Source organism: Plectropomus leopardus, chromosome 12 (genome assembly GCF_026936395.1).
Source record: "Plectropomus leopardus strain MGB_pleo_1.0 chromosome 12, ASM2693639v1, whole genome shotgun sequence".
Lineage (NCBI taxonomy): Eukaryota > Metazoa > Chordata > Actinopteri > Perciformes > Serranidae > Plectropomus > Plectropomus leopardus.
Window position 1 is genome coordinate 8,705,469 of NC_142187.1, and position 26,608 is coordinate 8,732,076.

At 39.5% G+C, this 26,608-nt stretch overlaps 4 protein-coding genes across 4 annotated transcripts; 2 read left to right on the plus strand and 2 right to left on the minus strand.

The window, feature by feature from the left end:
* Positions 1–187: 187 nt before the first annotated feature.
* On the minus strand, positions 188–9,132 carry casq1a (calsequestrin 1a). The gene is made up of 11 exons (XM_042497841.2): positions 8,706–9,132; positions 5,038–5,131; positions 4,543–4,643; positions 4,255–4,366; positions 3,885–3,958; positions 2,935–3,065; positions 2,792–2,837; positions 2,579–2,633; positions 2,200–2,300; positions 1,946–2,020; positions 188–1,229 (listed from the first exon to the last, which is right to left on the minus strand). The coding sequence occupies exons 1-11, from the start codon at positions 8,940–8,942 to the stop codon at positions 891–893; spliced, it is 1,365 nt and encodes a 454-aa protein (XP_042353775.1). The 5' UTR covers positions 8,943–9,132; the 3' UTR covers positions 188–890.
* A 3,430-nt stretch (positions 9,133–12,562) lies between these two features.
* LOC121951589 (crystallin J1A-like) lies at positions 12,563–17,001 on the plus strand. The gene is made up of 10 exons (XM_042497971.2): positions 12,563–12,720; positions 13,584–13,650; positions 13,929–14,105; positions 14,559–14,657; positions 14,747–14,839; positions 14,920–15,076; positions 15,859–15,974; positions 16,262–16,339; positions 16,467–16,606; positions 16,692–17,001. Exons 1-10 carry the CDS (start codon positions 12,718–12,720, stop codon positions 16,788–16,790), a joined length of 1,029 nt encoding a protein of 342 aa, XP_042353905.1. The 5' UTR covers positions 12,563–12,717; the 3' UTR covers positions 16,791–17,001.
* Positions 17,002–17,933: 932 nt separating this feature from the next.
* Positions 17,934–22,560, plus strand: eif2b5 (eukaryotic translation initiation factor 2B, subunit 5 epsilon). The gene is made up of 16 exons (XM_042498180.2): positions 17,934–18,151; positions 18,395–18,519; positions 18,602–18,787; positions 18,895–19,072; positions 19,157–19,237; positions 19,326–19,403; positions 19,481–19,793; positions 19,888–20,033; positions 20,345–20,489; positions 20,578–20,679; positions 20,792–20,893; positions 21,163–21,253; positions 21,344–21,467; positions 21,568–21,693; positions 21,875–21,985; positions 22,258–22,560. Exons 1-16 carry the CDS (start codon positions 17,993–17,995, stop codon positions 22,321–22,323), a joined length of 2,133 nt encoding a protein of 710 aa, XP_042354114.2. The 5' UTR covers positions 17,934–17,992; the 3' UTR covers positions 22,324–22,560.
* Positions 22,561–22,618: 58 nt separating this feature from the next.
* mul3 (mitochondrial E3 ubiquitin protein ligase 3) lies at positions 22,619–25,749 on the minus strand. The gene is made up of 5 exons (XM_042498178.2): positions 25,623–25,749; positions 25,342–25,466; positions 24,743–24,830; positions 24,530–24,650; positions 22,619–24,441 (listed from the first exon to the last, which is right to left on the minus strand). Exons 2-5 carry the CDS (start codon positions 25,456–25,458, stop codon positions 23,949–23,951), a joined length of 819 nt encoding a protein of 272 aa, XP_042354112.2. The 5' UTR covers positions 25,459–25,466; positions 25,623–25,749; the 3' UTR covers positions 22,619–23,948.
* Positions 25,750–26,608: the final 859 nt, after the last annotated feature.

Consider the following 26,608-nt stretch of genomic DNA (forward strand, 5'->3'; position numbering starts at 1 on the left):
TTCCATCTGAAAACACATGCAAAGACAGAAAGACAAAAAATGATGTCTCTCTACATCTCTAATACAAAGGCCTATTTATACTATACTGTAGTAAATTTTCAGATAATTAAAATCATTATGTGTTTTTTTCTAATATTTGGAATTCACACGCACGCACACACCTTCAAAAAACTATACAATAATGGTGTTTCTGTCCAAGCTGTCATTTATTTAAGACTTTACAGTAAGTTAAATTTCTCTTGTTACAAAAATAGAATATGGCTGTTGTCATATTTCATCATTGTAGAAAACACCCATATGATGTACAGCACTTTCAGTGTACAGCGTTACATTGATTTCACAGAGTAGGCTGGTGACTTTAAGACCCATAAGAAAAGCCTGCTAGCACCCTTGGATCTGACCACAGTTGTTTTGATACTGGGGCAAACAAGAAAATAAGAGAACAGATAAAACACATTCAGACTGCAACAGACTCCACAGATGGACTCAGACATAATGCATACAATATTGCAACCCCTCCAGTACTTTGGAAAATAAAAACTTTAATAATATAAAAATCAATAGCAGTAGATGACAAGGTTTTGAAAGAATTTCTTTTTTTATTGTACCAGACAGTGTTACATGTGTGAATAAAGCCACTGTGGGATCTCATCTTAGAAAGTACTTTGTTACATGGAGGATTAGTGAATATGTAGGGGAGAGGGATAAACGAGTAGTGGAATATTGCTCTGGTGGGATGCAGAGAGAGGATGATGAAAAGATGAGATATCAAAATGGACTGATGAGTTAACAAGAACTAGTTACAAAAGAAGATGATTTGACAGAGTTAATGATGGTGACTCTTGAAACTGCATTGGTCAGACTTAAATAGTAAATTATGACTTAATGATTTAATAATCATCGTCGTCATCATCATCATCGTCATCATCATCGTCGTCATCATCATCATCATCATCATCATCATCATCGTCGTCATCGTCATCGTCGTCATCATCATCGTCATCGTCGTCGTCATCATCATCATCGTCGTCGTCATCGTCGTCGTCGTCATCATCATCATCGTCATCATCATCGTCGTCATCATCGTCATCATCATCGTCGTCATCATCATCATCATCATCATCTGGATCGATTTCACCTGACAGAGCATCCTCAATCCAGTCCTCCAGCTCGTCTACAGATGGCAAGTCCTCACCATTATCATCCATGTCCATCCACACACTGTCACCCTGCAGAGTAAGGAAGAACAAATAAAATCAACTCAACCTCCAAACACCGAACCTCGAGAAGTTTTTGACTATTTGTATCTCTATGAACCAATGTTTGCATAGGACGCACATGGATGTTCCACATGGGCATCTAGATCATGTATATTCAAAACAAACATGTAGATAGTGTGTACATTGTAGACTTAGACCCATATACTGTATGATCTTATAGCCTGCTAGAGGTCCTTGGTGCAAAACCCATACCTATGGGCCTCTATTGAGCCCAGGCACACATATTCCCCCAAACAATTTTACCCAGAATCTAACCAAACTGTCTACCTGCTGGATATGTTTAAGGGCACATGTCATGTAAGCATAACATGAACTAAAGGGGGTCCCCTCTCAGTACACTACACAGTGTGAACATAACACATCACTAATGAATATGTTGCATAAATCACAAGAGCTCGCACTTGACACCACACATCCTTGTGTCCTTACTCATACCTCTGCCAAGTGAGAGGCAAATCTGATTGACAGTTGTCGGGAAAAACGAAAGAGCAGACATACATAGAGACAAAGACTCTGTACATTTCAGTTTGATTTTTACCCAAAACATTTATGATTAATCAAATTACCACAAATTAGTCCAACCTGTGTATATATGTATAATAGAGTGTGAAAAGCACACAAATGGACATGCAATCTATGAATAAATTATCAAAAATATTACTCACATCATCAGCATCGACAACACCAATCTGTGGGGAGGACAGGTCAATTCCAAAAGTCTTTTCCCAGTGTGGCAGAAGCTGCAAGGAAAATTAAAACAAAACAGTTGGGATTAATTCAGCCTTTATCAGCCGGTATCGATCAACTTAATGTGACATTTATGAAGAATATGTTTAGTGAGCTTAGTCATTAAATCTCAGAGTACCCAAAGAAGTTTCTATGATTCCTAGTATGCGTCATGTCACTGTTATATTTTTACCAGGGGGAAGTCATCAGGGTCAATCCAGACAATGCTGAGGTCAGGGTTATCTGTGTTATCCTCGGCAACTTCCTTCAGGATCTCAAGGAACTCAAAACCGTCTAAGGAGCGAAGAGGACAAGAGTGAAACTAAAACTAAACTATTATAGGGCATAGTCAACAAAATGGTGGTACTGGGTATTTGCACATATGTTTAATGATCATCCTTTATTCACCTGCATAAATAGCGTATAGCTGCATGGGGTACTTATTAAATTTGTCTTAACATCATGTCAATACTAACTCCAAAAAATTTGTATTGTAAAACACATACTGTAGATTTGTTGGCATTTCTGTTAATGTTCTGTGAATATTTACATTTCATTCAGGGTTCCTTTACCTGGGTCAGACTCCTCTGCAAAAGCAATGATATGTTCACCATCAACATCGTCATCCTATGGAAAGAGGGAGAACACAGTGAACCCACTGGAGTGAACATGTCAAGGTTGCGATTTCAGGATATTCTGAAACCGTTCTGGAGTTGTAATCTTATCATCTCATCTTCAGTTGTACAAAAATAGACCTTTGGGCTGCAATGTTTTAAAGTTCTTACCCAGATCTCATACATGTTGTGTGGCTGCAGCTTCCTCAGGGTTGGTCTTGAAAAGAACAGGGGAATAAGATTTTTGTTTTCCATTGTGGAAGGTGAAGGTTTACCTCATGATATTACTGTAGCATAGTATTAAAGGGACTCACCTGTCATTATCTTCAATGAATTTCACCAGCTCTTCCTCAGAGTAAGGTTTTCCTGGGATGACCACTGGATCATCCATAAAGGGTTCATAGAAGTCAACCTCATTGAGCTTCAGGTCCAGAATCTTTGCAACCTGTAACACAAAACCAACAGATTAGAACAAAAATTCTGAGCAAAGAGGACCTGGGAACCACAATTAAGTGGTTTATAACAACAAAGTTATATTTACACAATATCTTACCAGTTTAGTTTGTATGAATACATGCAGATTATTGGTGATAACTGTTTGAGGACACAACATCTGTTTTGAAATTTTATGTGAAGAAGATACAATGTATAGCAATTTTGAAAGAAAGTTGTTGTGAAGATACTGTGTGCCTTTTAGGCGTGTTAGCTGAGTGAATAAGTACTTCCTCAAGGCTCAATTTTTGTCCTATCTTTTTTTCTTTTTTTTTTCTTTTTTTTTAAAAAAGGTTTGTATGTTATATTTAATTATGTTAAATCAACATTGAACCATTTTGCATTAAAACTGGATCAAATAACTGTGTGATGTGGAAGGACTTGTTTGAAATGATTTATCCACAATGAATAATAACCCAAATTGCAACACCTTTCATCTCTATGGAACGTTTTTGCATTTTTTAAGTTACTGATCTGGTTTTCTGGTCTACAAACTATGTTCTCAACAGCTTGATTTAAGCAGTTCTTTTTAGCACAAAAAAGAACTTTGATACCCACTCTACACTTCTGGCCCAGCATCAAATAACAAACTGACAAAGCTTATTATTAGCTTATGATAGAATTTCTTTAATACTTTTAATATTTTAAGGATATCTAATTTTTTAAGTCAGTTTTAAATCATTTTAAAACACTAACTTATATTCTAACCACTAATATATGGTGTTTAAGTGTGTCTAATCCAACCCCAGATAATAAAATCATTGTTACTCACCTTGGGATTGAAGGTGGCAAAGAACGCCATGTGAGGATGGAACTCTTCAGCAGCATCGACAAAAGCCTCAAAATCTGAAATTTTATCGGTATCCATCAAATTGTTTTAGTTTCAAGTTGTTTCAGCTCCTGTATTAAATATATCTAAGAATATAAACTTGTTGCTCTCATCGTTAATGTAGCTTGTAGGGTGCTCACTTGAAAATCACCTTAAAAATCAAATCAGTCTGCAGCTCAAAGTCAAATCAAGCAATCTGAGACTGGTCTCTCACTTGCTTGATATGCAATTAAGAGCAATTACAGCGAAAACAACTGGAAAAAAACAAACAAATTGAAACAGATTATCATGCCATCACAGTACAGATTCTTACGTTCTGACTTGTGACTCTTAAAGTAGCCCACCAGTTTGATGTCCTCTTCGATGTTTTCAAAGCCTTTCAGTTCCCTAATATTGTCAATAATTTCCACTGGGTCTTCAAGAACCTATAGAAGAAAAGAATGGTCATGGAAGAGAAAGGAGGGGAGACAATAGTGAAAGAGAGAAGAAGAACCAAGAGTCAGATTCTGTGTGTCATCTTCAAAGAAAACAAACTATGTTTCAGAGACTTTTTCTCTAAAATAAAGCAGGCTATTAACTGGGAGATTATATCCTCACGAACATCATAGATGAACTCCACAATAGTGTCTGCTGCAAACTCGCCATCATATTCTATGACTTCATCATCTGTGAAGATGAAGACACTGTCGGACTCTTCAAGGCCTGGGGAAAAGAGAAGAAGCCCAGACCAGAGCAAAGGTCAAACAAAGACAATTTGGCCTCATCCTTCCCTCAATTTTATAATTATCTTCAGTAAGAACAGGAAACATTAAAGTACAGTAGGTCCCATTCCACTGAGACCACATGACCTCTTGATAGACAGGTTAGTTCAAATCATTAGCCATTATTACAGGTGTAGATTTGGGAGTGGTGCAGGGGGCCACACCCCCTTCATTATCTAGAACATGTGTCTGTCAAACCCCTGTTTCATATGCCCCCGGTATTTATAGGTGAAGAGTTTGACAAATGGCTGAGGTAATGATACTGGCTGGTGTATTTTGCATAATGGCAAAAGTTAAAGGTATCTGCAGCCGTGTTAATTTTGATGAGTGTTTACCTAATTTCTTTGCAACAGCTTTGTCTTCCTTTGCATCAATGAGGCCAACTCCGATATCTTCATCATCAAACTCATCCAGGACCTGGGCTACAAGCTGTAAAACAAAGACATTGTCATGTAACTGAGCACATGATTTGTCACTTTAGTTATGACTATAAAACATGGGAATACAAGCCTGCATGAGAGTGCAATAAACTGAGTGCTTATGTCCCTATCTCATGCATATTTATACCTTTTTGATAAAGTTGTTTCACTCAGTAGTTTCATTACCATAAAAGCCTGCTTTTCAGAGCGCTGCTTATGCACTTTCTAAATCTGTATGAAACTTGAACCTTGTGACTGACAGTTCATTCCACCAATGGCAGTGCCACATTCACAGCTGACTGGATTGAGGAAGTGGTTTGAGGGTTGTCTCAATGTGTTTGGAGAGTAAAAAGTACACACACACACACACACACACACACACACACACACACACACACACACACACACACACACACACACACACACACACGTACACACATCGTGCACACATACACACATGGATGCACTCTGGTGTCAGAGATCTTGAGCAGCTGCTTTTACTGGCATAAATAGTTTGACTAAGCAGGCCCATCCTGCAGGTTGTTGTGCAGATAATTCTTTGCATTTCTTTAATTTGATTGGAGTTGCAGATGGGTGGGGGAGTTTAGAGTTGGTAGCTTAGCAGCAGGTAAGTTGGTATCTATGCAATATATCTTCAAAGTAATATTTCATTTTTATTAAGTATACTTACAAATTTTTACGTTTTTTAAAGGCAAATTGAGTCTTTAGGTACATTTCTTAACTTTACTGTAATTTTAGCTTTTCTGAATTGCACTATATTTTGTTGCAGACCCCACCCTCTCGGTATTTAAGTAGGCTAAAATAAGCTTTTAAAGGGCAAGTGACTGAGATCAGTAATGTTTAATACTACATAGGCAACGTAAGCATACATTTGAGGAAAACGTGATAAATGCATGAAAAAGCATTGATTATTTGTACTGGTAATTCTTTTCATTTTCCTGTATAAACACTTGAATAAAACCAATAAATTAAAACTCTGCAACTGAGACATATATTGGAGATAAACATTTGTAAGTGCATGGATACATTAGAGGTTGTTTATCTTGATTTGAATATGTAATATAAATAAATGTCATTACCTTGTGACATATTTTTTCTGCATTTTTTTAAGAGATATAAAATGAAAATAATTTCAAAGATTTATATACATGCATGTTCTCCAAATAAAAAACATGCAAAGTTGTCTTAAGACCTTGATGTATGCGCAGTAATGTGGCTGATATCATTTCTTCAGAGTAACTGATCCTCCCTAACTACATGTAAAGTTAAACCAACAACCTCAGTATCTAGGATGGGATTTCATAACTAGATCTGCATGTTTTCCAACTACATAACATGCAGAATGCACTGCAGCTGTACACAATTTCACTTATAACATTGCCAATTTGTACCTGCTCACTGAGACATTGACCAATATATATATGTCAAATATATAAACATGGCAAATGATAAAATGTAATTTTCTTTTTTGCTATTACAGTGTGTAATTTAATAGTAGGGTGCATTTAGTCTAAAGAAAGCAGGCAAATAATATAAAAAATAAATGGAAATATGAGGAAATTATTGTGCATGAACACATAGACCCCAGTCACGTTGTTAGACCACCTTAACATTTTTTTTTCTTTACCAAGAAAGAAAACACTTAATTATGACTTTCTCACTGTCATATTCCATTTTACGGTCACCAACAGAGTGCCTTCAACTCTGAAAATCTGAGCCCTTTGCTGCTACATGTTACTAATATTAAATCCTCATCAAAAGTAAATCATAATACATTCATAAGGAGAAACACAAGCCTTCAGGGAGCTCAACCCACCACAAAAGCAGCTTGCGATAAATATAGCACCAGAAACCACACCACCGCAGGGACTATTTTGGCTAGGTGGCAGTGATGCCCAGTGCTTTGGGATCCGCTGACAAGTACAGTACTGCAAGTGTCAATCACAGCGCCGAGCTGAGCCGGCACTACTGGAGCCAGAACCTCCAGTGCTGGCCTCCAGCCCTGAGGCTGAGCCTTAACGCTCCCATACAGAGACAGAAGCTGTCGAGATGATGTGATATGCAAAGGGGAACAGTGTGTATTACTGTTTTGCTCTCTATAATTATCTATTTCTATTCATTTCTTCCCATGTCATTTTGTTAATAATACATGACAAGGTGGATTCAAATTTTGTTGACTAATGAATGTTACAATATTTTTGCCCAAATTCCTTTCTGTATCAATTTGTGCATTATTTTGCTATGATCACTGCTGCAGGGACTGTTGAGCATTGCCTATCTTTTAGTGTTACCCCACTTATTGCATACCCAATTCTGAATTTGGTTGCAATGGCAAAGACTGTGTTTTTTGTGCCTGTTTTGCAAGTCAGTTCATAAACGAGCCACCAGCAGTGCTTTCAGTTCTCCTGAAACATAACCATGCATCAAGTACGTAAGGAAGTGGCCTTTGCGGTTGGTCATGCCAAATGCCAAAGATATAGTTGCCACATGATCCAGAGTATATATTCCATAAATCAGTCATCACCTCTATTACTTTTTTACAGAACTTCAACTTTTACGTTAGATGTTAGTCCAGTCTTTCTTCAAACGATGGCAAAAATGCTGTTTGAGAACCAGTCAGATCTATAGGCCTCTTGTGTGTGACGTCAAAATTGTACCTTTCATTTTGTTTTCTGTTTTTGGTCCAATTTAAAATGGCTGCCAATTCCTGCCGACTATGAACATGGAGAACAAGAAGGACAAATATAACTTTGCGACATTTTATATTAAGCGTTTTTTTAAGAAACCAACCCGTATCAGTTGTGGTTTGATGCCATTTGCGAGCCGATACTGGAAGCTTGCTGACTGATGATGTAATGTCTATCTGTGAGGAATGTGATAAAACTGCTGAGTATCCAGGCTAACAGGAGGCCTGAGGTATACCGATAGACGGGTATTAAGTACAACTCCAACACACACACACACACACACACACACACACACACACACACACACACACACACACACACACACACACACACACACACACACACACACACACACACACACACACACCATACACAAGCTCAGCTTTTGCCAGAATAAATGATATCTTGGGCCCTCACAGCTCAGCTCTTTGCCTCGGGTGGATGACACTGATGACACACAGCAGGCTTGTGACACATATTTGGGACCAATCAGCATTTCTGAATCCAGCAAAGCTATTTTCCTCCTTGTAGCATCACTTTTCATTATAACAGCCAATGTGTAAAATTTCATATTTCAAGTCTTTAAATAAATGTCATTCCCTTCCTTTCCTATGAGCAATGCTTTTTACATTTTTTCACTTGCAAATTAAGCCCTTTACCAGCAGTATACTTTCACACTTTGCACAATTCAAATTCTATGCAACCAAATTAAATTGAGTTACACCAAAATACAAACAAACCAAACCAAATAGCAACTTTGACTTCAAGTCTGTGTAATGTTTATATGCTTTGCATTATGAATCCAGCATGATACAGCTTTGTCATCAGCAAGCTATCCTCCTTATTCTACCCATAGTTCCCATAGACCCAACCCACCTCAAGGGCCAACTCCTCAATCTCAAACTGTCTCTGGGCGACGCGGCTGGATCCGGGATGGTCATGGTAGTAAACCACCATAACATCGTACTTCTTCATCACAGATTTATAGTTCTTGATGTGGAGGTCATGGACGCGGTCCTTGCCATCATACTCTGGGAAGTCCAAGCTATCCTTGCCCAGTGTTAGCCCTCCAAAGGACAGCAAAACTGCCACAAGCACCCAGGTCCACTTCATGGCTCCTCTCTAAGAAAATGTGGATGTGTTTACAGTTTCAGAAAGTAAAAGAAGGGGTGCCGAAAGTCGAAAAAAAACTAAATAGTTTGATAAAAGTGTGGAGAACCCCTTCCAATCCGCGTCACCCAGAAGAGAGCAAGACCAACTCTTGCATCCACCTTATTAAAAATCCTCACATGGGCTACTGGCAGTGGGGCACAGGGTGCAAGAGGGGTTGGGCTAAGTTTGACATAGGTGCGAGTGTATGTCTATGTGGGGTGTAATCGGGAAAGATGAGGTGGGGGCAACTGTGGTTGCTGGGGCGACAGCTTTCTCTGTGTGTGTGTGTGTGTGTGTGTGTGTGTGTGTGTGTGTGTGTGTGTGTGCGTGCGTGCGTGAGTGCGTGCGTGCGTGCATGTATGTATGTGTGCATGTGCTTGAGTGTGCAGACCTGTAAAAGTGGGTGGAGTGAGGAGATGAGGACCAACCTGCTCTCTTTCTCTCTCTATCCACTGAACACAGGAGAAGACGGTGACAGAGGTGGTGAGAGATGGTGCAAAAGCAAGGAATCACGAGTGAAAGAAGGATGGGACATGTGTGTTTGCGTGCGTTTGTGTGTGTGTGTTTGCGTGCGTTTGTGTGTGTGTGTTTGCATGCGTTTGTGTGTGTGTGTGTGTTTGTGTGTGTTGAGCTCCTCTGCTTTGCGGCAAATGAGGAAACAGCATTACGATGGATTTAGAGGTGGCTGCGAATATGAGGCACTCTTTTCCCATATTAAGTGAAGATGGAGGCTTGGATCCCAGCTAAAAATAATGGATGTAGGACAGAGAAGTACATATCAGGAGGGGTTGCCGGTGTCTAATTTGCTCCTGCTGGCACTGGCGCAGCGCTAGAATGTGGTGGTGGGTCACTCAGGGACATGGAGAGAGGAGAGGGTGGTGCACCTGCTGAGGATTCAGTGCATAGGTGTCACTTAGCCCTGACTCAAGAAGAAAGTGAAACATAGAGTTTTACAGGGGGGGCATGAGGCAATTTTTTGGATCTTTTTGAGTCTGATCCATCTGTACATACAGTACACGTGTGTCCAGTGCAATGTGTGCATGTGCTCAAAATGATCGCATGTGATATTACATTACAGATTGAAAGGGAAGAGGTAAGCTATAAATAAAGCAGGCTACGTGGTAGCGTAATACTCCTTCAAACCCCCAAAACACACACGTACCCGACACACCCCTCTTTAATGTAGCAGGGCCTTCAGCCTACAGTATTAATGTGGGCTGATTTTAATGGAATGTTACTTGAAGATGCTCCGACTGTATGTGTGTTGTAAAATGTGCCCCCATTGTTAAAAAGGTTAAGCTACAACGTAAAACCACTGCACCCTGACAAATTAAATGTACAAATTTCTGTTATTATTACTACAAATTATAGTATTATGTTTTTGATAAAAACAGGCGGGTTTGCGAGTGCTGCTCAAAAACTGTAAGAATAATATAGCGTTACGCATCACACATTGGTTTGTGGACTGCCATTTTGAAGCCTCAAATTCAGCATTTCAGCCTTCCCCATCTTGTTTTTTTGGCAGCCAGATCAGAGGTTGAGCTGTGGAGGAGTGAGGGGTGCATCTGGTTTGAACCCAAAGAGACTACTGGCAGACAAGTGGCCCCTCCCTTAAATATGGGTAACTATGGGCCCTCATAAAAAGTAAACTGATGAGTTATAGAAAAACTCACCCCTTGTGCAGCTGCCTTGAATGTTGAAGTTTTAGAGACCAAAAGCATTTGTGGTCACCTATATTTCTGCTGCAAAGTTGGGCATTTTAATATGGGGGTCTATGGGGATTGACTCTGTTTTGGAGCCAGCCTCAAGTGGCCATTCAGGGATGTTTTTGTCACTCCAGGATGGTTTCATTTTTCAGCCTTGGATGTTGCTGCTTGGTGAAAATCAATCATTACTAATGTTAGCTATGGTAGCTAAGTCACCGGCACTTAATTTGCCACGCAATCATCCCGTGACCAACAATGTGCACAAGAATCCCCAGAAATATGCCAATGGCCATGTGCACATGTGTCTGTGCACATGGCAAAGAATATTCTTGAATGTTGAAAAACGGTGCTCACAGATGTATTCAACTAACGTTAAAGGTACGTATACTATACAGGATTGTTGGGTACCTTGTGTAAAAAATGCTCTCAACTAAAAGTGAATGTAAAAGCTAACCCTAGAATCAATTTCTTTTGGTACTTCACCATGCTATATTTAGAATTTTTCATCTCTGTGTATCTTTAATGTGTCTGGCACCATGTTGCTATTCTTTCATAAAGTCCTACTTTGGGGGTTACACATTCAGAAACTTTCTGAACACAGGAAATATGAAGAAAACAAAATACAGACAGAGGGCAGAGTCTCTACAGAAAAATACACCATCACATGCTTGGTGTGTGGGTAATAAGTGATAATTCAGAGCGAGTACTTTTGCATGAGTTGATGCATTGTTGTTGTTTGTCAAATAGCCCATGTGAAGTCTGGGTAAACGGTCAGTCATTTATGTTGCACTGCATGTGTGATATACATTTACAATAGTAGCTTTCATCTACTGCATATCTGTAAAGTATATCTGTACTTGCACCTAATAAATAATTGAATAGGAAATTAGTTGTCCAAATTTGCTGTCACATGTCATGTGTTTTAACTTTTTTTTAATTAAAATGTTTATTTTTTATTTTCTAAACATAATAAAAATATAATTTATTACAAAATAAATCATAAGATATAACATATAAATACGTAGATACAAAAAACCTACCCTAAGCTCCCACATTGTGGATATAGGATTAAATTCCTGTAATTAAAATTTTATTTCATAAACAACATGCCTACCTGATAACCCATGGCATCCGTCTGTAAAATTTGTGCCTGCTGCCATTCTCATATTCTTTTAGCTGCTTCAGTTTTTCAGCTCCTGCGTTGTTTGTCCTGGCCACTGTCATGGGACAATCAAACAATTAACAATCAATATGTCTGCTGTAAAAATAACCCAAACACCTTCACAGTATTTTAAATGTCCTCTTCTAATGTTTTCACACTGTCAGAGCATGCCAATATAATTAACAAATTTGGACCCCAAAACTCAAAATGGTCTTTTTTTTCTTTAGAAATCGTGTTTGCTATCATGAATCTACACAGGTATGTTATACAGTAGATGGGGAGTTTCTACGTGAAAGTTTGTCAATAGTTCACTCATGTCTGCAGCAGTTACCTCTATCCAGCAGTAGATGACGCTCTCTACTTGCCCTGATGTTAGTTTAGAAATAAGAAACTTAAAAGCTATTTTAATAGATTATGTTATGTCTGTTTGCATTAGGGTAAACGATCACCATAAAACACTAGCAAGTATGTTTCAGTGTCAATGTTTCACTGTATGATAATACAAGTGTGTTAAATTTAGGCCTATCTTGAATGCATGTTACAATGTTACATGGAAAGAACATAACCTCCGTTCATTCCCACGGTTGTAAACATATATGTCTTGCATAACAGCTGACAATGTCCACAAAATCTTTCCCTCGGTCAATGTTGGTCAGTCTGTTCAAAGGTGACCAGAGGAGCAATGGTGGGAGGGAGGATACCGTTGCTTTCCTGTGGGCGGTGCTAAAGAGACTTTCATAACATGTTGTAGGACCACCCATGCAATAAGTAAAATCGTAATTGTTATCCACGGAAGGTGCTGAGGGTGAAAACAAACTACCGTACGGTCTGGGTGTCAGTATTACACTGTAAACATCAAACGGAGTTTATGGTAAGACTCTTAGCCTAACGTTAGCCTATAGTACGTTGTGGCTAAAACCTTTAGCTTATGTGAGCTAGTGGTCTTCAATGTTTAAAAGAAGGTTATCGCTTTCTGCATAACTTCTGCATAGGTCATTGTTATAGTTATAGATAATAGAGAATAGACAATAGAGAGATACACTATGCTACTTTTAAGTCAAACAGCACTGCCAGTAACGTTATTGCTGAAAGATACCGAGCTAATATCTGTTAAACAGCGTTAGCATTAGTATTCGAGCTGTGTACAGCCTGTCAGATGATTCAGGAAAAGTAGTAGAGCGTAGATAAACTGACTGTGCCAGTCAGAGAGCGATTACCCTAATGAGGAATCGGGTTACTAAATGTTTTACCTATAGTTAATCTAAAAGGGCAAGGCTAGATAAATATCACATAAACATTACAAACAGGGCAGGAACCAAATAAACCACATTAAAATAATCACGATGACGAATGTACTTGTTATTGTTTTGGTGAATAGATGTTATTCACTAATTTGAGAACTGTCAGAATAGTAGAAGAAGCCTTAAACACTGTTCTAGAGTTCAAGGTGACATTTGAAAATGTTTTGTTTAGTCAAAAACCCAGGTATTTAGTTTACAAATATATTTATCAAAGACAAGCTGCAAAACCTCACATTGGAGAAGCTACAACAAGACAGAGAGTGGTGTTTTTGCTTGATAATGGATCAAAATGATTTACTGATTGTAAAAATTGTTGCTATTTAATTTCTGTTGATTGATTAATTGACAGTTTCAGCTCCAGTTACAAAAAAATCCCATGCATTTTTATTTTTTATTTTTAAAAGCAAATAATCATATTTTTTTTTTTTAACAGATGGCTGCAGCTCTGGCCAACAGAGCCATAGGAGCCATTGTGGGATCAGCTGTTGCAGATGCAGCAGGTAATGACATTAGTCTGTAAAATGCCTTAGTTTCCAGCTTCAGTTTTCTGTTTTAATGTTCTATTTCTTTTTTCCCTGAAGTCTAACCCTCCTAACATCAGTAGGCACTTTTCTGCTGAGATTCTACCTTTATGGCTCTCATCTGAGTTTCTATCCTTAATCACAATATCAGTGGTTTGACATGTTGTAGCAGCCTTTCAATACTCTGCTTGTCAGAGTTTCAAGGAGCCCGTGGTTCTTATCATAATGAAACTGGCATGATGGCCTTTTCCCTATAGCGCAGCCCCTTCACTGGGTGTACGACCTCCAGAAGCTGCAGGGGATTCTGGCTCAGGATCCAAACCCTGAGTTTCGCTCTGAGTCAGCCAACCCTTTCTACAGGAGGCAGACGGGCCACCAGAGCTGCTACGGAGACCAGGCCTTTGTCTTGCTGGAGTCCTTGTCTGAATGTGGAGGTAGGCTTGCTTCTTCATCTTTTGGATGCAGTAGACTAGGAATAGGTCACTTTAAACTTTTACATGCATTGAAACTGTGTATTCTAAGAAAAATAAAGCCTGAACTGCATGCTATTTGATTGAAAAGTGGTTATGGAGAGGAGCTTTTGTCATTAAGTGTGCACTATAGTATCATTGTTGAGACTATAATTAGAACTGTGAACACTTCCATAAGGCTCAGTAGCAGGGCAATGAGCTCCTCATCTGTTCTGGACATGAAGCAAAACCTTCCATATCACAACTGAATTAACCCACCATTAGTCCCCCACTGTATAAAAAAAATGTAAGATATAAGATGATGGTATATATGAAATTGATCCCTAGCCTCACAAATTTAAAATTTCCAATAGGGTGTGAAATATAATGACTGTGTGACTTAACAGCGTGAATACTATGTTTGTAACTATATGCCAGGTCTAAATGTTGACGATCTGAAGCAGCGCACACTGAAATACTTTGGCCCTGGATCCGAGTATGACACGCCTGTCAACGATCCTTACAGAGAGAGAGGAGGTAGGAAAACTGTCCAGTAAAAGTGAAGTATTGTTTTCCTCTTGTAAGAATGGATTACTGATAATGTTGTGTTTGTCCTCGTGTTAAAGGGCCAAGACCCCAGCTGCCCATTGAGGGACCATGGAGACATGCGAGTTTGAAGAGCTTCCTGAAGAATGTGGATGCAGGCAAAGAGGAGACAGGTAAATCTGTAGTAAATGCACCACTCACTTAAACAGAACTAAAGGAAACAGCCCTGATCAATGTGTTATATTTTCAACAGGCTGCGAGAGCGACTGTCAGATTGACGGAATAGCCAAACTGGCTCCCATAGTGGCTTTTTATGCAGGAAAGCCTGACATGCTGGATAAGGTGGAGCAGGCAGTTCGTGTCACCCAGAACAATGACACATGTGTGGCAGAGACTCTAGCAGCTGCAAGGTCAGTATGTTTTTCATATGCATCAGGTTGCTCTAACTATTTTGTTTCTGTCTGTTCTGTCTGTCTTTAAATGCAAAGCACAACCGATGCAAAGACATTTTACCTGGTAACACTTCTCAGGACACAGTTCTCAATGACACATTCATTGCAGTAGAAAGTAGTTGCAGTAGAAAAGAACCTAAATGTATTTTATTTAAGTGGACCAAATACACTCACACAAAAAAACCTCATCTGTGATGATGGAATAAATGCTCTTGAAGGAGATACATACAGTATTTACTATTAGACTGGGCATGTCTAAGATTAAAAGATTTTGCAATATATAGGAAGTGGCAATGTTATGCCTTCTCTCTTGTCTCTCTCTAATGTCCGCTATCAAGATATAGGCAAAAACTTAAATATAATATCTGCTAGCGGAGAATTGAATTCCAGATTTGTAATGAATTTTGACATTCCGTCATTCACATATAAAAACTGCAGTGGAGTAGCATTTACTTTTGGGAATTGTTTCAGTTTTCTGACATCTCATCAGTAATGATGACCCACCATTCCTGTAAATTCAACACCCTGTCACTTTCAACATGGTTTTAATCCTCAAAATAAACTCTTAACATTCAGTTATCATTTTCAGAATCATTTGCATTTCAAACTAGAAAAGTCTTAAGTTGGAAAGGAATGCGACTCTGTTAATTAAAAAAGAGGGGAAAAAATCATTAATTGTAGATGGTGGCTAAACTAAAATTGAAATACTGTATGATTGTATATTTACTTTTTTTTCTCAGGATCCTGGAGCATTTCATCCTGAATGGTCCTGATCCAAAAGTCTTGGACTCGGTGCTCGATCAGCTCAGTGACTCGAACAGAAAGCAGCCCCAGGATCTGGACAAAGCAGTCGTTGGTATGTGAGGCCTGCACCATTGTTGCGTCACTACACCAAAGTCATGGGACTGAGTCATGGAGTTAAAGGGTTTAGTCTTTCACATTTTGTACATGTTTAATATTATGAATGCTTACTGTGCTTTTAATGATTTGAGCAGACTTTAACATGGTTTGTTACTAAATTCCCTAATCTAAAGATAAAATTAACATGAAAAAAAAATCATATTTTATGTGACTTTACATTTTTACATCGGACACGTGTTGTATTTGTTTGTCTATAAACTGATCTTTTCTGGTTTATTCCAGGGCACCTTCATCAGGTGAAGGAGAATCTCTCAAAGACTCCTCAGGAGCTAATCCCCACTGTGTTTCCCAACACATGAGGTACATATTAAGTCATACAAGCAGAACAGAGTACTACCAGTAGGTGCTTGTCATTACTGTACCAGATAAATATTGAGACATTACAGTGGCCTCATGTCATCTACATCTGGGGCTGATGTTATTTCAGGTTTGCCCGGTGCGTTCCAAGCAGCGCTGCATGGAGTCCTGACAGCCAAGCACTACGAGCAGGCTGTGAGAGATACCATGAGCTGTGGGGGATGCACCTGTAGCAGAGGGTCCTTCATTGGAGCCTGTCTTGGGGCTCAGGTATAATTGTGTGCTAATCTCACATACATTATATTTAATACAATGCCAGTATTGCATGCTTGGTAATTATTTTCTACTCACCCAGATTGGACTGGAGGGAATTCCAACTTCCTGGACAGCCAAAACCCTGCGTTACGACTCAGTGTTGGAGCATGCCAAGAAGATAACCGAACATCACCGATAGTTACTCTTTTTCTGGCAGTGTGATGTGTTTCACAATCAGAGGTTGCTGAGAACAAATGAGAAACTGTTGATCTTTTGCAGAACAGTGAATGAAGGTTCTTGTCTAAACGTTTGGATGACAGGAGCCAGATGTTTTTGTCTCTGTTTAAGTTAAACATGTCAGTTCATTTGTCCAGTAACAAATTTTCAGCAATAAAGTATTTCTGAAGAAACATGTTATGAAGAATCATTTGTCATCATAGGTACACAGTTATTCTCTATAATAGATGACAACTTTAGATTATTTTTGCTTTTTCATTGGGGGTTCATTAGATATGCCTAAGACCGGTCAAGAAAACCCCAAAACACGTCAGTATGGTAAGGTAGAAATGTACAAGAGGGAATTGTAAAAAGGCATGGGTTATAGTTGTGATTTTGGGGTGTTAGTTACAGAAGTGTTTCCTAATCATTTTTCAGCATGTTAACACAAGAATATATATTTACAAAATGTTTTGACATGAACATTTAGTACTGTTGCAGGAAACTTTCCATGTTTTGTTTGATTTTTCACACAATAGCATAGGTAAAATCATCTTACTTTCATCAGTTAATTATGTACTTGGGAAATATATATTTTAAGAGCAAAAATCAAACTCCAAACCCATTTTTTCATTTTTATGTTTTTCAATGTTACAGCAATTCTACATATGAGTGGATAACAGGATCGTTGTGTGAAACCCCAGGCAGTGTAAATAGGCAACTAGATTGTCTTGTCTAGAATTTAATTCTCTTTCATGCTCCAACCTAGCACTTGGTTATACTTTTTATTTAGATCAACAAAAAATAAAGTTGTTTTTTTTCGCAACAGTTGCGTTCAAGGAACTACAAGAGACTTGTTTCTGCTGAGCATACTGTAAATTAAATGTATTGACAAAACATTTAAACAGTTAACATACAGTATGTTCAATGAAAAGTAATTTGTAGAGTTTATGTCTGGTATGGGTCCTTCTCGTAAATCATTAAATACACTTCTAAAAAACTAAAAAAATAAAAATAAAAAAAAAGAACAAATCATTGCCATGACATCAAACCAGGTAAACAAATGCATTGAATCTTGCAAAAGTCCCAGCACGAGCTTTGGTTTTACTAATACTACGAAAAGTCCCACTGCAGCCACCGTAGCTGTGTCTGACGACAGAGTTGGTTAGCACTTGGGAGTCAAACATGGCCGGTAGAGGAGGAAAACAGAGCCGTTCAGGCTCAGGGATTCCTGGTAGAAAAGGTGGAAATGAGCAGGAAGAAGAGGAGCAACCGCTGCAGGCTGTGTTAGTCGCTGACAGCTTCAACCGGAGGTTTTTCCCGGTGACCAAAGACCAACCGCGGGTAGGCAGTGAGCTAAGCTAACGGGTCTGCTAATGGTAGCTAACTGCTGTCCATGCTGTAAACAGTGACAGAGCTGCTCTGACACTGATTAAACCTTTTAACTAAAAGCCAAACACGTTACTCCAAAGCCCTTATTTGACCAATTGGGTTGGTTTTATTTAATAGTGCTTGGGGACTTAATTCCATCATCCCGCTGTACAGTTACTTCACTCATGACATCTGTCACATTTCAACTGATGACAGGCTTTGCTGCCGCTGGGTAATGTTGCCATGATCGACTACACGCTGGAGTTCCTCACTTCCACTGGCGTGCAGGAAACGTTTGTCTTCTGCTGCTGGATGGCCAGTAAAATCAAGGAACACTTACTGTAAGTTTCACTCAGGCTGTGTGATTGTAAACATCAGTGTAAATGGGTTTTAACATTTTGACATTTTGACTGTGTCTGATAGGAAGTCAAAGTGGTGTCGACCCACCTCTCCAAACACAGTTCACATCATCACCTCAGAGCTGTACCGCTCCCTAGGGGATGTGCTCAGGGATGTTGATGCAAAGTCCCTTGTGCGCTCTGACTTCGTGCTGGTCTATGGAGATGTGGTATCAAATATTGACGTCAGTCAGGCACTGCAAGAGCACAAGTAAGAGATAAACTAAGTGTATTTTGATATAGTCAAAAGAAATTACATTGTTAGCGATCCCTGTGATTGTGTTGCTCTAAAGCTATGTCTCATTTGCTTGTTTGCAGGCATCGTCGAAAGATGGAGAAGAACATCTCAGTGATGACGATGATCTTCAAGGAATCATCGCCGGGTCACAGGTCCCGCTGTGATGAGGACGATGTCATTGTTGCTGTGGACAGCAAGAGCCAGCGGATTTTACACTACCAGAAGACACACGGGCTGAAGAGGCTACAGTTCCCAATGGTAGAAGTTTCACATTTTATCACATCTTTGACTTAATCTCAGCTGTGGATTGATGATTGACAGTCGCTCCTGTTGGTTTTGCAGAACATTTTCCACAGTGGAAGTGATGAGTTTGAAATCAGACACGACCTCCTGGACTGTCATCTCAGTATCTGCTCCCCACAGGTTAGTTTCTAAACAGAGACCGGAGCTATTGAACTCAACATTGGTGACTGAGGTAACAGGGTTCTTTTATTAAAAAATTATTTTACAGGTCGCTGAGCTCTTCACTGACAATTTTGACTACCAGACTAGGGATGACTTTGTCAGAGGGATATTGGTCAATGAAGAGGTAATGCACAGTTACTTTTACTGAAACTTGGATTGTGTTATGCCACAGATACCATTCACTGTTTTACTTCTGTTTAGATTTTGGGCAACCAAATACACATGCATAGCACCAAGGATGGTTACGGCGTCAGAGTGTCCAACCTACTCATGTATGACTCCGTGTCATCGGACCTGGTGCGGCGATGGGTCTACCCGCTCACCCCCGAGGCTAACTTCATTGACCAGAAGGGACGAAGCTGCACGTATTCTCGCCACAACGTCTACCGAGGGTCCGGGGTCAGCCTTGGCCACGGCAGCCAGATGGAGGAGAACGTTCTCATTGGCTCTGACACTAGCATCGGCGCTAACTGTTACATTTATAACAGTGTTATTGGTAACAACTGCACCATAGGTGAGCATCAAAAACTTATTTTGTGTGTGTTTGAAAGAGCGGATTATAAACTGGTAAAAGTGGTGTGAACAGTCCCCTTTTTTTATTGCAACAGGTGACAATGTAACCCTGGACCATGCCTACATCTGGAATAATGTTCACATTGCCAGTAATGTGGTGATCAACCAGTCTGTGGTCTGCGACAAAGCTGAGGTCAAAGAAGGCGTGACGCTGAATAAACAGTGTGTCCTTGCATATAATGTAAGCAATGATTGTGTTATCATCTTTCACTCTTCACTGTAATAAGTATAAATCAGGTCTTTCACACTCTGAAGTTGGCAATACTACTCATCATGTTAAAGATGCACTGAAAAACCTTGTGTGCACACACTTGAAATGTCTCTAATGCTTCAGCTTGAACTGACGTCGCAGCTTATTTCACCTCTTACACATCAGCTATCTTCATTTCTTACTTTTCATCTCACAGTCAAACTTTTTGTATCATGTATCTTTAAATGAAGGTTCAACAGTGTTCAGTGAATACCCTCACATTAACTCTGCGTGTTTCCAAGGTGGTGATTGGACCAAACATCGCTCTACCTGAGGGCACTGTGGTGTCCATGCACCATCCAGAAGAGGAGGAAGAGGAGGATGATGACGAATTCCTGAGTGACGATGCTGAGGTCGGTCAAAGCAAAGAAAAGACCAAACTGAAAGGTGTGTATGGACTGTGCACTGACTTTTACACGGCTGAACAGAATGCTTAAAAGTTTGTGGTAATGAGCCGTTTTCCTTTGGTCTGCAGCGTTTAACCCTGCAGAGGTTGGAGCCGAAGGAAAAGGCTACATCTGGAAGGCCAGCAGTCTGGATGACACAGAGGAAGAAGAGCTTTCGCAGTGTCTCTGGGGTAGGACAGCAGCGCGGCTGGCTTGTTGAGCTCATCATATAAAAAAAATACAATTTCCAATGATGCTGTGGTCCATGTCCCAACAGCCTGGCTTTTGTTTCCTGTGAAACAGGTTTGGTGTTGAACCCTGACCCCGAGAGTGAAAGTGAGGACAGCGAGCCCGATGATCCCGATGATCCTGTGATCCCCTCCCCCGAGATGGACGATGTCAAAGGTGAGAACTGTTAACTTCATGTGTCTGTGGAACCAAATGATGGCCTCCTATTGACCAAAGAGTAAAAATACCAATAAAAAAGCCATCTATTGTCAGGTGACATGTAGACAGAACATCAGGAATTTTGATAATGTGTCAGAGTGTAAGAAAAATCAGTATTGAATTTATTAATCGGTTAAAGGTTGCAACTAAAAATAATAAGCATCTGTTGACCTGTCTTTGAGATGTCCTCCTTTCTGACTTCTGTCCTTTGCTTTGTTCATGTGTAGTCTTCCAGATGGAGGTGCTGGGGACTCTGCAGAGAGGTTTGGAGGAGAACATCAGCTTCGACAATCTTGTACTTGAAATCAACTCTCTCAAGTAAGGATGAACTTAAAAACTGCAGTTCTGTCTCTCTCTTTCAAAGTGATTGTTTTGACACATCCAGTTGGACGCACTCTTCCCCTTCAGGTACGCCTACAACATCACCCTGAAGGAGGTGATGCAGATTTTAACCAGAGTGGTGCTGGAGTATCCTTTCCAGCAGCAGGGCCCGCAGCTTACCACATCACAATACGTTGCTCTGCTTCTACCGGTACATATGTTTTACAGCACATTCACATGTCAGGTGTAGACATTATGGAATTAAAGATCCTCAATTTAAGTTTTCACTTTTGTCTTTGTCCTCTTTTCAGTTACTAAAGAAATGGGCACCAGTGTTTAAAAACTATGTGAAGAGAGCTCAGGACCATCTAGATTGCCTGTCTGCCTTTGAGGAACACTTCCTGGAGCAGGAGAGTCACTGGGCTGCAATGGTCAAGGTCAGGGTGAATCCACATTACTATGCACACTCAGAAATCTGCTGACTTTTTCAGAGGTTGATTAGAAAAGATGTCAGCCATCGAATATAGGGAACCGTGTAAATCTGCAGTTTGCCCTGCATGTATCAAGTCTGGACTGCTCCTGACGCTAAAGATGTTCTGGCTTTTTCTGTCCATTCAGGTCTTGATGAATATGTACCAGCTGGAGATCCTGGAGGAAGAGATGATACTGCGCTGGTTCTCCCAGGGAGCAACCACGGACAAGAGCAGACAGCTCCGCAAGAATCAGGGGGTACGTACAGGGACAACTGGGCCGCACAGGACACTTTTTATGACATCGTTTCTCAATTATACAATAAAGAGTTGGAATTTTGGATGATGTGCTACTCGCACAACAGAGGTAAAACGTTTGAGTATGAGTTTTTTTCTTTCATTCTTGTATTTGTTGTTTTTCCGTACCTGTGAGCATTTTCGGCACTTCTCACCTGTCCACCATCATCTGTGATGGAGTTTCAGAATGATACATTTTTCACAACCCTGTCCCCCATGTTTTACTTCCAACAGCTTCAGAAGTTCATCCAGTGGTTGGAGGAGGCTGAGGAGTCTTCAGAGGAGGAAGGGGAAGAATGACGAGCACTTCAGGAAAGACAAAGATGACTCTGTAAAACTTGAAAACTGTTGTGTGAATAAAGGGATTCAGGCAGTTGATATTACCCTCCACTGCAGCTTTCTGCCACTAATATCCATCTGGATCTTCTCTGTACAGTTCAAGCTGACATACACATTTTTTCACAGTGACACCTCATGTAAGGGCTGTGTGCTATGAATGTCAATATCCAAATAAAGAAGACCCTCAGTGCTTGGAAATGTATCATCCCTCTCACTTTTCTGACAACATAAAATGTCTTTATGTTTAACAGTTCACTTCAAGGTTTTAAAAGAGGTTTTTATTAAATAAAAACACCACATCCCTTTAAAAAAATATTGTGTACAACAGAAGGTTGGTCATGAAACAGTGAAACAATACAGTAAAAACATAATCTGAGAGGTAGAAGATCATATCTGCTTCACAGATTTAGTCCAAATCACCTTAAAATTGGATTTTAAATCCATCCCATCTGGACATGGTTCACGGTTAAAATCTTCCAATCAAAAGTGAAAGTAAAAGATTGTGGAACATCTAAAACTGACTAATTTGATCTTAAATTCTAAAAAAAAATACAATGCCATTACAAAAAATATAATGTCCCCTTAAAAAGATAGCTTTAAATTGATTTAATTCTAAAGATAATCGGTCTAACAAAATCAGATATCCTGCATTTAATGCATGGTCATCTCAGGTGCTTTATCACTTGTCATATGTATATGCTTTAATGATTGTGGCCAAATGACTGCAGAAGAAATTAGAGATAAAGGCCACATGATCAAATGAGCAAATTTGTAGTTGTCATAGCTTGACATGCTACTGAACATCATTTAAACCCTGACACACAGACACAGACACAGAGGCGCGCGCACACACACACACACTATTTTAGGCTCAAAGAGGACCTTAAAAATTCTGTCTTCAGATTAAACAACCATACCCCACCTCTGCTCACATCATCAGGTGCAGGATTTGGGTGTACATAAAGCTTCTACAATACACTGCAATTATTTGACAAGATGCTCAAACAACTTTTGAGTGGTCCATTAAGTACAGTGGCCCTGAGACGCAAACAAAGAACATCGGATAATATACTAAAGCTCAATTTAGAACACAATATTTCAGAAAAAAATAAGAACCCACAACAGTTTAGAAAATACATAGTTAACTTGAGTCTATGAACAAAACTTGTCGACACCTTTTCTGTTTTGTAAAATACCTTTTTTTGTTTTGTTTTCTAACATTTTGATGCATTTTCATTTGTGTTTTCTAATTTGTTGTATTTTTTGTAGTTTTCTTTTTATATTTCCTGTTATTGTTAGTTTTGTTTTATTTTTTTCTGAAATGTGCTTTCTATTTTCTAGCATGAAATTGTCCATTGTTGTGTATTTTCACTCGTGGCCACCATAGCGAAGGCCTTGATGTATGTTTGTTGCAATGTGACGAGATCAAACTTGCCAGCAAGAAAACAAATACTGACATACAACACAGTTATCGTAGCATCAGGATGCTTTGGAATCTCAGATTAAACACCTGAGTTATTATTAGGACCCAAACAGGAGTGACATGGCTTTTTAAGCCAATAAGCCTGCATCTTACAAATTCAAAACTATTTCGATTTGTCATCCTGTTTTCCCACCAAGCCGTGAATAACCTTGGCTAGAAGAGTAGCCCCCGTGATGCCAGTGACCGCAGTCAACATCTTCCACATGTTGGCTGATCTCTCGTGCCTGTCAATGAAGCTCCTGTAGTCAGTGGGCACCAGGATGTACCTGCGGCCGTCCTGCGGGGCCTGCAGTCTCATCACCTGGCCCCCCTCCAGCACCACCTCACCAAAACCAGTCAGGGTGCTCCCCACCCTCAGCAGCTCCTCGCTCTCCTCCATCGCCACTGGTTTCTCCCCACTGAGGCCCTGCAACATGACGTTCGCTAAGCCCTCCTCAGCACGTCTTACTTTGAAATAAACCCTCTCCAGGTCGCACCCAGAGGCCTCCAGGGGGTTTTGAACCTTCACATATAAGTCAGCAATGTAGGCTCCAGGGCTGACCAGACTGAAGGGCACTGTGTTGTTGGTTTCTTTTCTGTTCATTGTCCGAGAGTTCCTGGAAACGTAATCAAGATTTTATCAACACAACAGGAAATTGATAAAGAGACACTTTTTGTTGTTTTTTTTTCTGTTATGTAATGTACCATGTCTTGGAGAGGGAGTTCCAGTATTTCCAGTGCTCCTCCACTGCTATCTTCTGAATAACACCAAAGCATCGTGGGACAAACTGGCTTGCCAGAGGTTCCCCATCTGCCTGGATCAGACCTCAGAACAGAGATGAAGGAAACTGTAAATTATCTGACTGATCCCATTCAGAACTACACTGACTAAGATGTCACTTCTAGACATGTTTGTACCTTCGACAGCAACATACTGAAGACGCTTGTGGGGAGATGCTCTCAGCACTTTGACCAGGTGTTGATCTGGCCTGAAAATGGGTATTTCCTAAAATAGAAAATTAAAAATGCTTTAAGAGAGGTATTTTTAGGGACTGTTGATTATTTATGAGAGGGGAGGATGTGGCTCAAAACAGGGAAAGCACTTCAGATGACTTTTTGAGCACTGCAGAGGATGTTGCAAAAATCATATAATATCAATACTTTTTAAAATTGTTATTTTATTTATTGCTTATTTTCAGAAAATTTTCTGATTATCTTTTTACTTTTTTGTAAATTTTTGGGACATGTCTTGTTGAATTGCTCATGGAAATCAGAAATCAGACCAATTTGCTAAGGTTTCAAAAGGTTAAATTTGGTTATTTATCGTGAAGGGGGAATCATGCATTTTCCCCCAGTCACTAAAGGAAAAACATATTTGAAGTTGTGGGGAGGAACATGATATCCATAAAGTGACACCCTTGCCACCCCATACTCTGATAAATAAAGTACAGTCCCTTACTTGACTAGAGCTGTGTGAACACTTTGAGAGGACTCAAACAATGATGTAGCCTACTTGCCTTCAGCTTTTTCAGCTCTTCTTTCTTCTCTTGGTACAAATGATAAAAAAGGCCAGAAAAGGCGAAACTGGACCCGACACCGATCAAAACCAGCGGGTTCACGGGAAAGTCACTCATATCTGTCTCTATAACAGGAAGGCATAAACACAGGTCAAACTACTGTACACATAGTAATTATCATCGTACAAGTACGTCGTATGCTTTTAAAGAATACTTAGACAAAAGTCAGATAACTGGTGTAAGACCTACCAGTTAAACTATAAGGTAAAGGGCTGACTCACCTGCAGTTTGGTCACAATCCAAAAACAAAACCTTGAATTACGTTAGTTTCATTTCCTTGTTTGCCCATGTTTCGTCATGTTTCATCAGCCAATAGGAAATGAGCTGCAGTTTCGAATGAGATTGTTGACCATCAGGTGGCGACAGTGTCCAGTTCAACCATAGACTTAAGGCGTTTCTGTCTTCCACCATTGAATGTACACAGTTATGTAAAATAAGTAGTATAGTAGTATAATGCAATACGTTTAACCTAAAACCTACTTTTCATTGGACATTAAACTCAAACTCACTCAGAGACAATGGTGGAAGATATTTTCAAACATCTTCTTAAGTAAAAGTGCTAATAGCACCCTATAAGAATACTTAAAAATCAATAAGGTAAGGTTGTATTTTTTCAAGGTTTCATGTTCCCAAGAGTAATAACATCGTAGGAGCAAAAGAACAAATATAATAGCCTACACTTCCATGCACAATGAATAAAATCATAAGCAGTATGAACATTGTCCTGCTCTGTAAACATTACTGCTGTGATGATACATACTGCACATGTTCAGTTAGCCCTTCATGTGACTTCTTCCATTCAAATAAAAATTGTGAACATTGTGTTTGTCATATGGAATCATTCTTAAATGGTATGGTAATCAGGCAGATGTTAGTTTAAAAGTATATTAAAATTTGGTTGGTCTTTTCCTAATAGTCCTGAAGTAACTGAGAGAAATGTGAAAAGTGCTGCAACCACCCCCAGTCCACCAGACTAAAAATATTATGAGTAAATTTCCCTTAACTAATAATTTGAATGTTGGACTTTTTACCTGTAGTAAAGTATTTCTTTGTGGGTTTTTTTTGCCCACTGAATACTTATTTCACCACTACAGAAGCAGTAATGCATGGATCCTGAACCAGTCTGAATGAGATGACTTGCAGGTTTAATCATGCTGCATTTACGAAGACTGTAACAGTTCGCAAACGTCTATGAGGTGTAAGTTCC

Bases quoted from the DNA above. Each gene is read 5' to 3' on its own strand.
- mul3 (XM_042498178.2), bottom strand. From the start codon at position 25,458: ATGAGTGACTTTCCCGTGAACCCGCTGGTTTTGATCGGTGTCGGGTCC. The intron at 24,651-24,742 runs GTACAAACATGT...CTCTGTTCTGAG, and splicing joins TCAGTATGTTGCTGTCGAAG to GTCTGATCCAGGCAGATGGG. The intron at 24,442-24,529 runs GTACATTACATA...TTACGTTTCCAG, and splicing joins AACTCCCTCTCCAAGACATG to GAACTCTCGGACAATGAACA.
- eif2b5 (XM_042498180.2), top strand. From the start codon at position 17,993: ATGGCCGGTAGAGGAGGAAAACAGAGCCGTTCAGGCTCAGGGATTCCT. The intron at 18,152-18,394 runs GTAGGCAGTGAG...AACTGATGACAG, and splicing joins TGACCAAAGACCAACCGCGG to GCTTTGCTGCCGCTGGGTAA. The intron at 21,694-21,874 runs GTCAGGGTGAAT...CTGTCCATTCAG, and splicing joins ACTGGGCTGCAATGGTCAAG to GTCTTGATGAATATGTACCA.
- casq1a (XM_042497841.2), bottom strand. From the start codon at position 8,942: ATGAAGTGGACCTGGGTGCTTGTGGCAGTTTTGCTGTCCTTTGGAGGG. The intron at 4,367-4,542 runs GTTCGTGAGGAT...TTTCTTCTATAG, and splicing joins TTGTGGAGTTCATCTATGAT to GTTCTTGAAGACCCAGTGGA. The intron at 3,959-4,254 runs GTAAGAATCTGT...ATAAAATTTCAG, and splicing joins TAAGAGTCACAAGTCAGAAC to ATTTTGAGGCTTTTGTCGAT.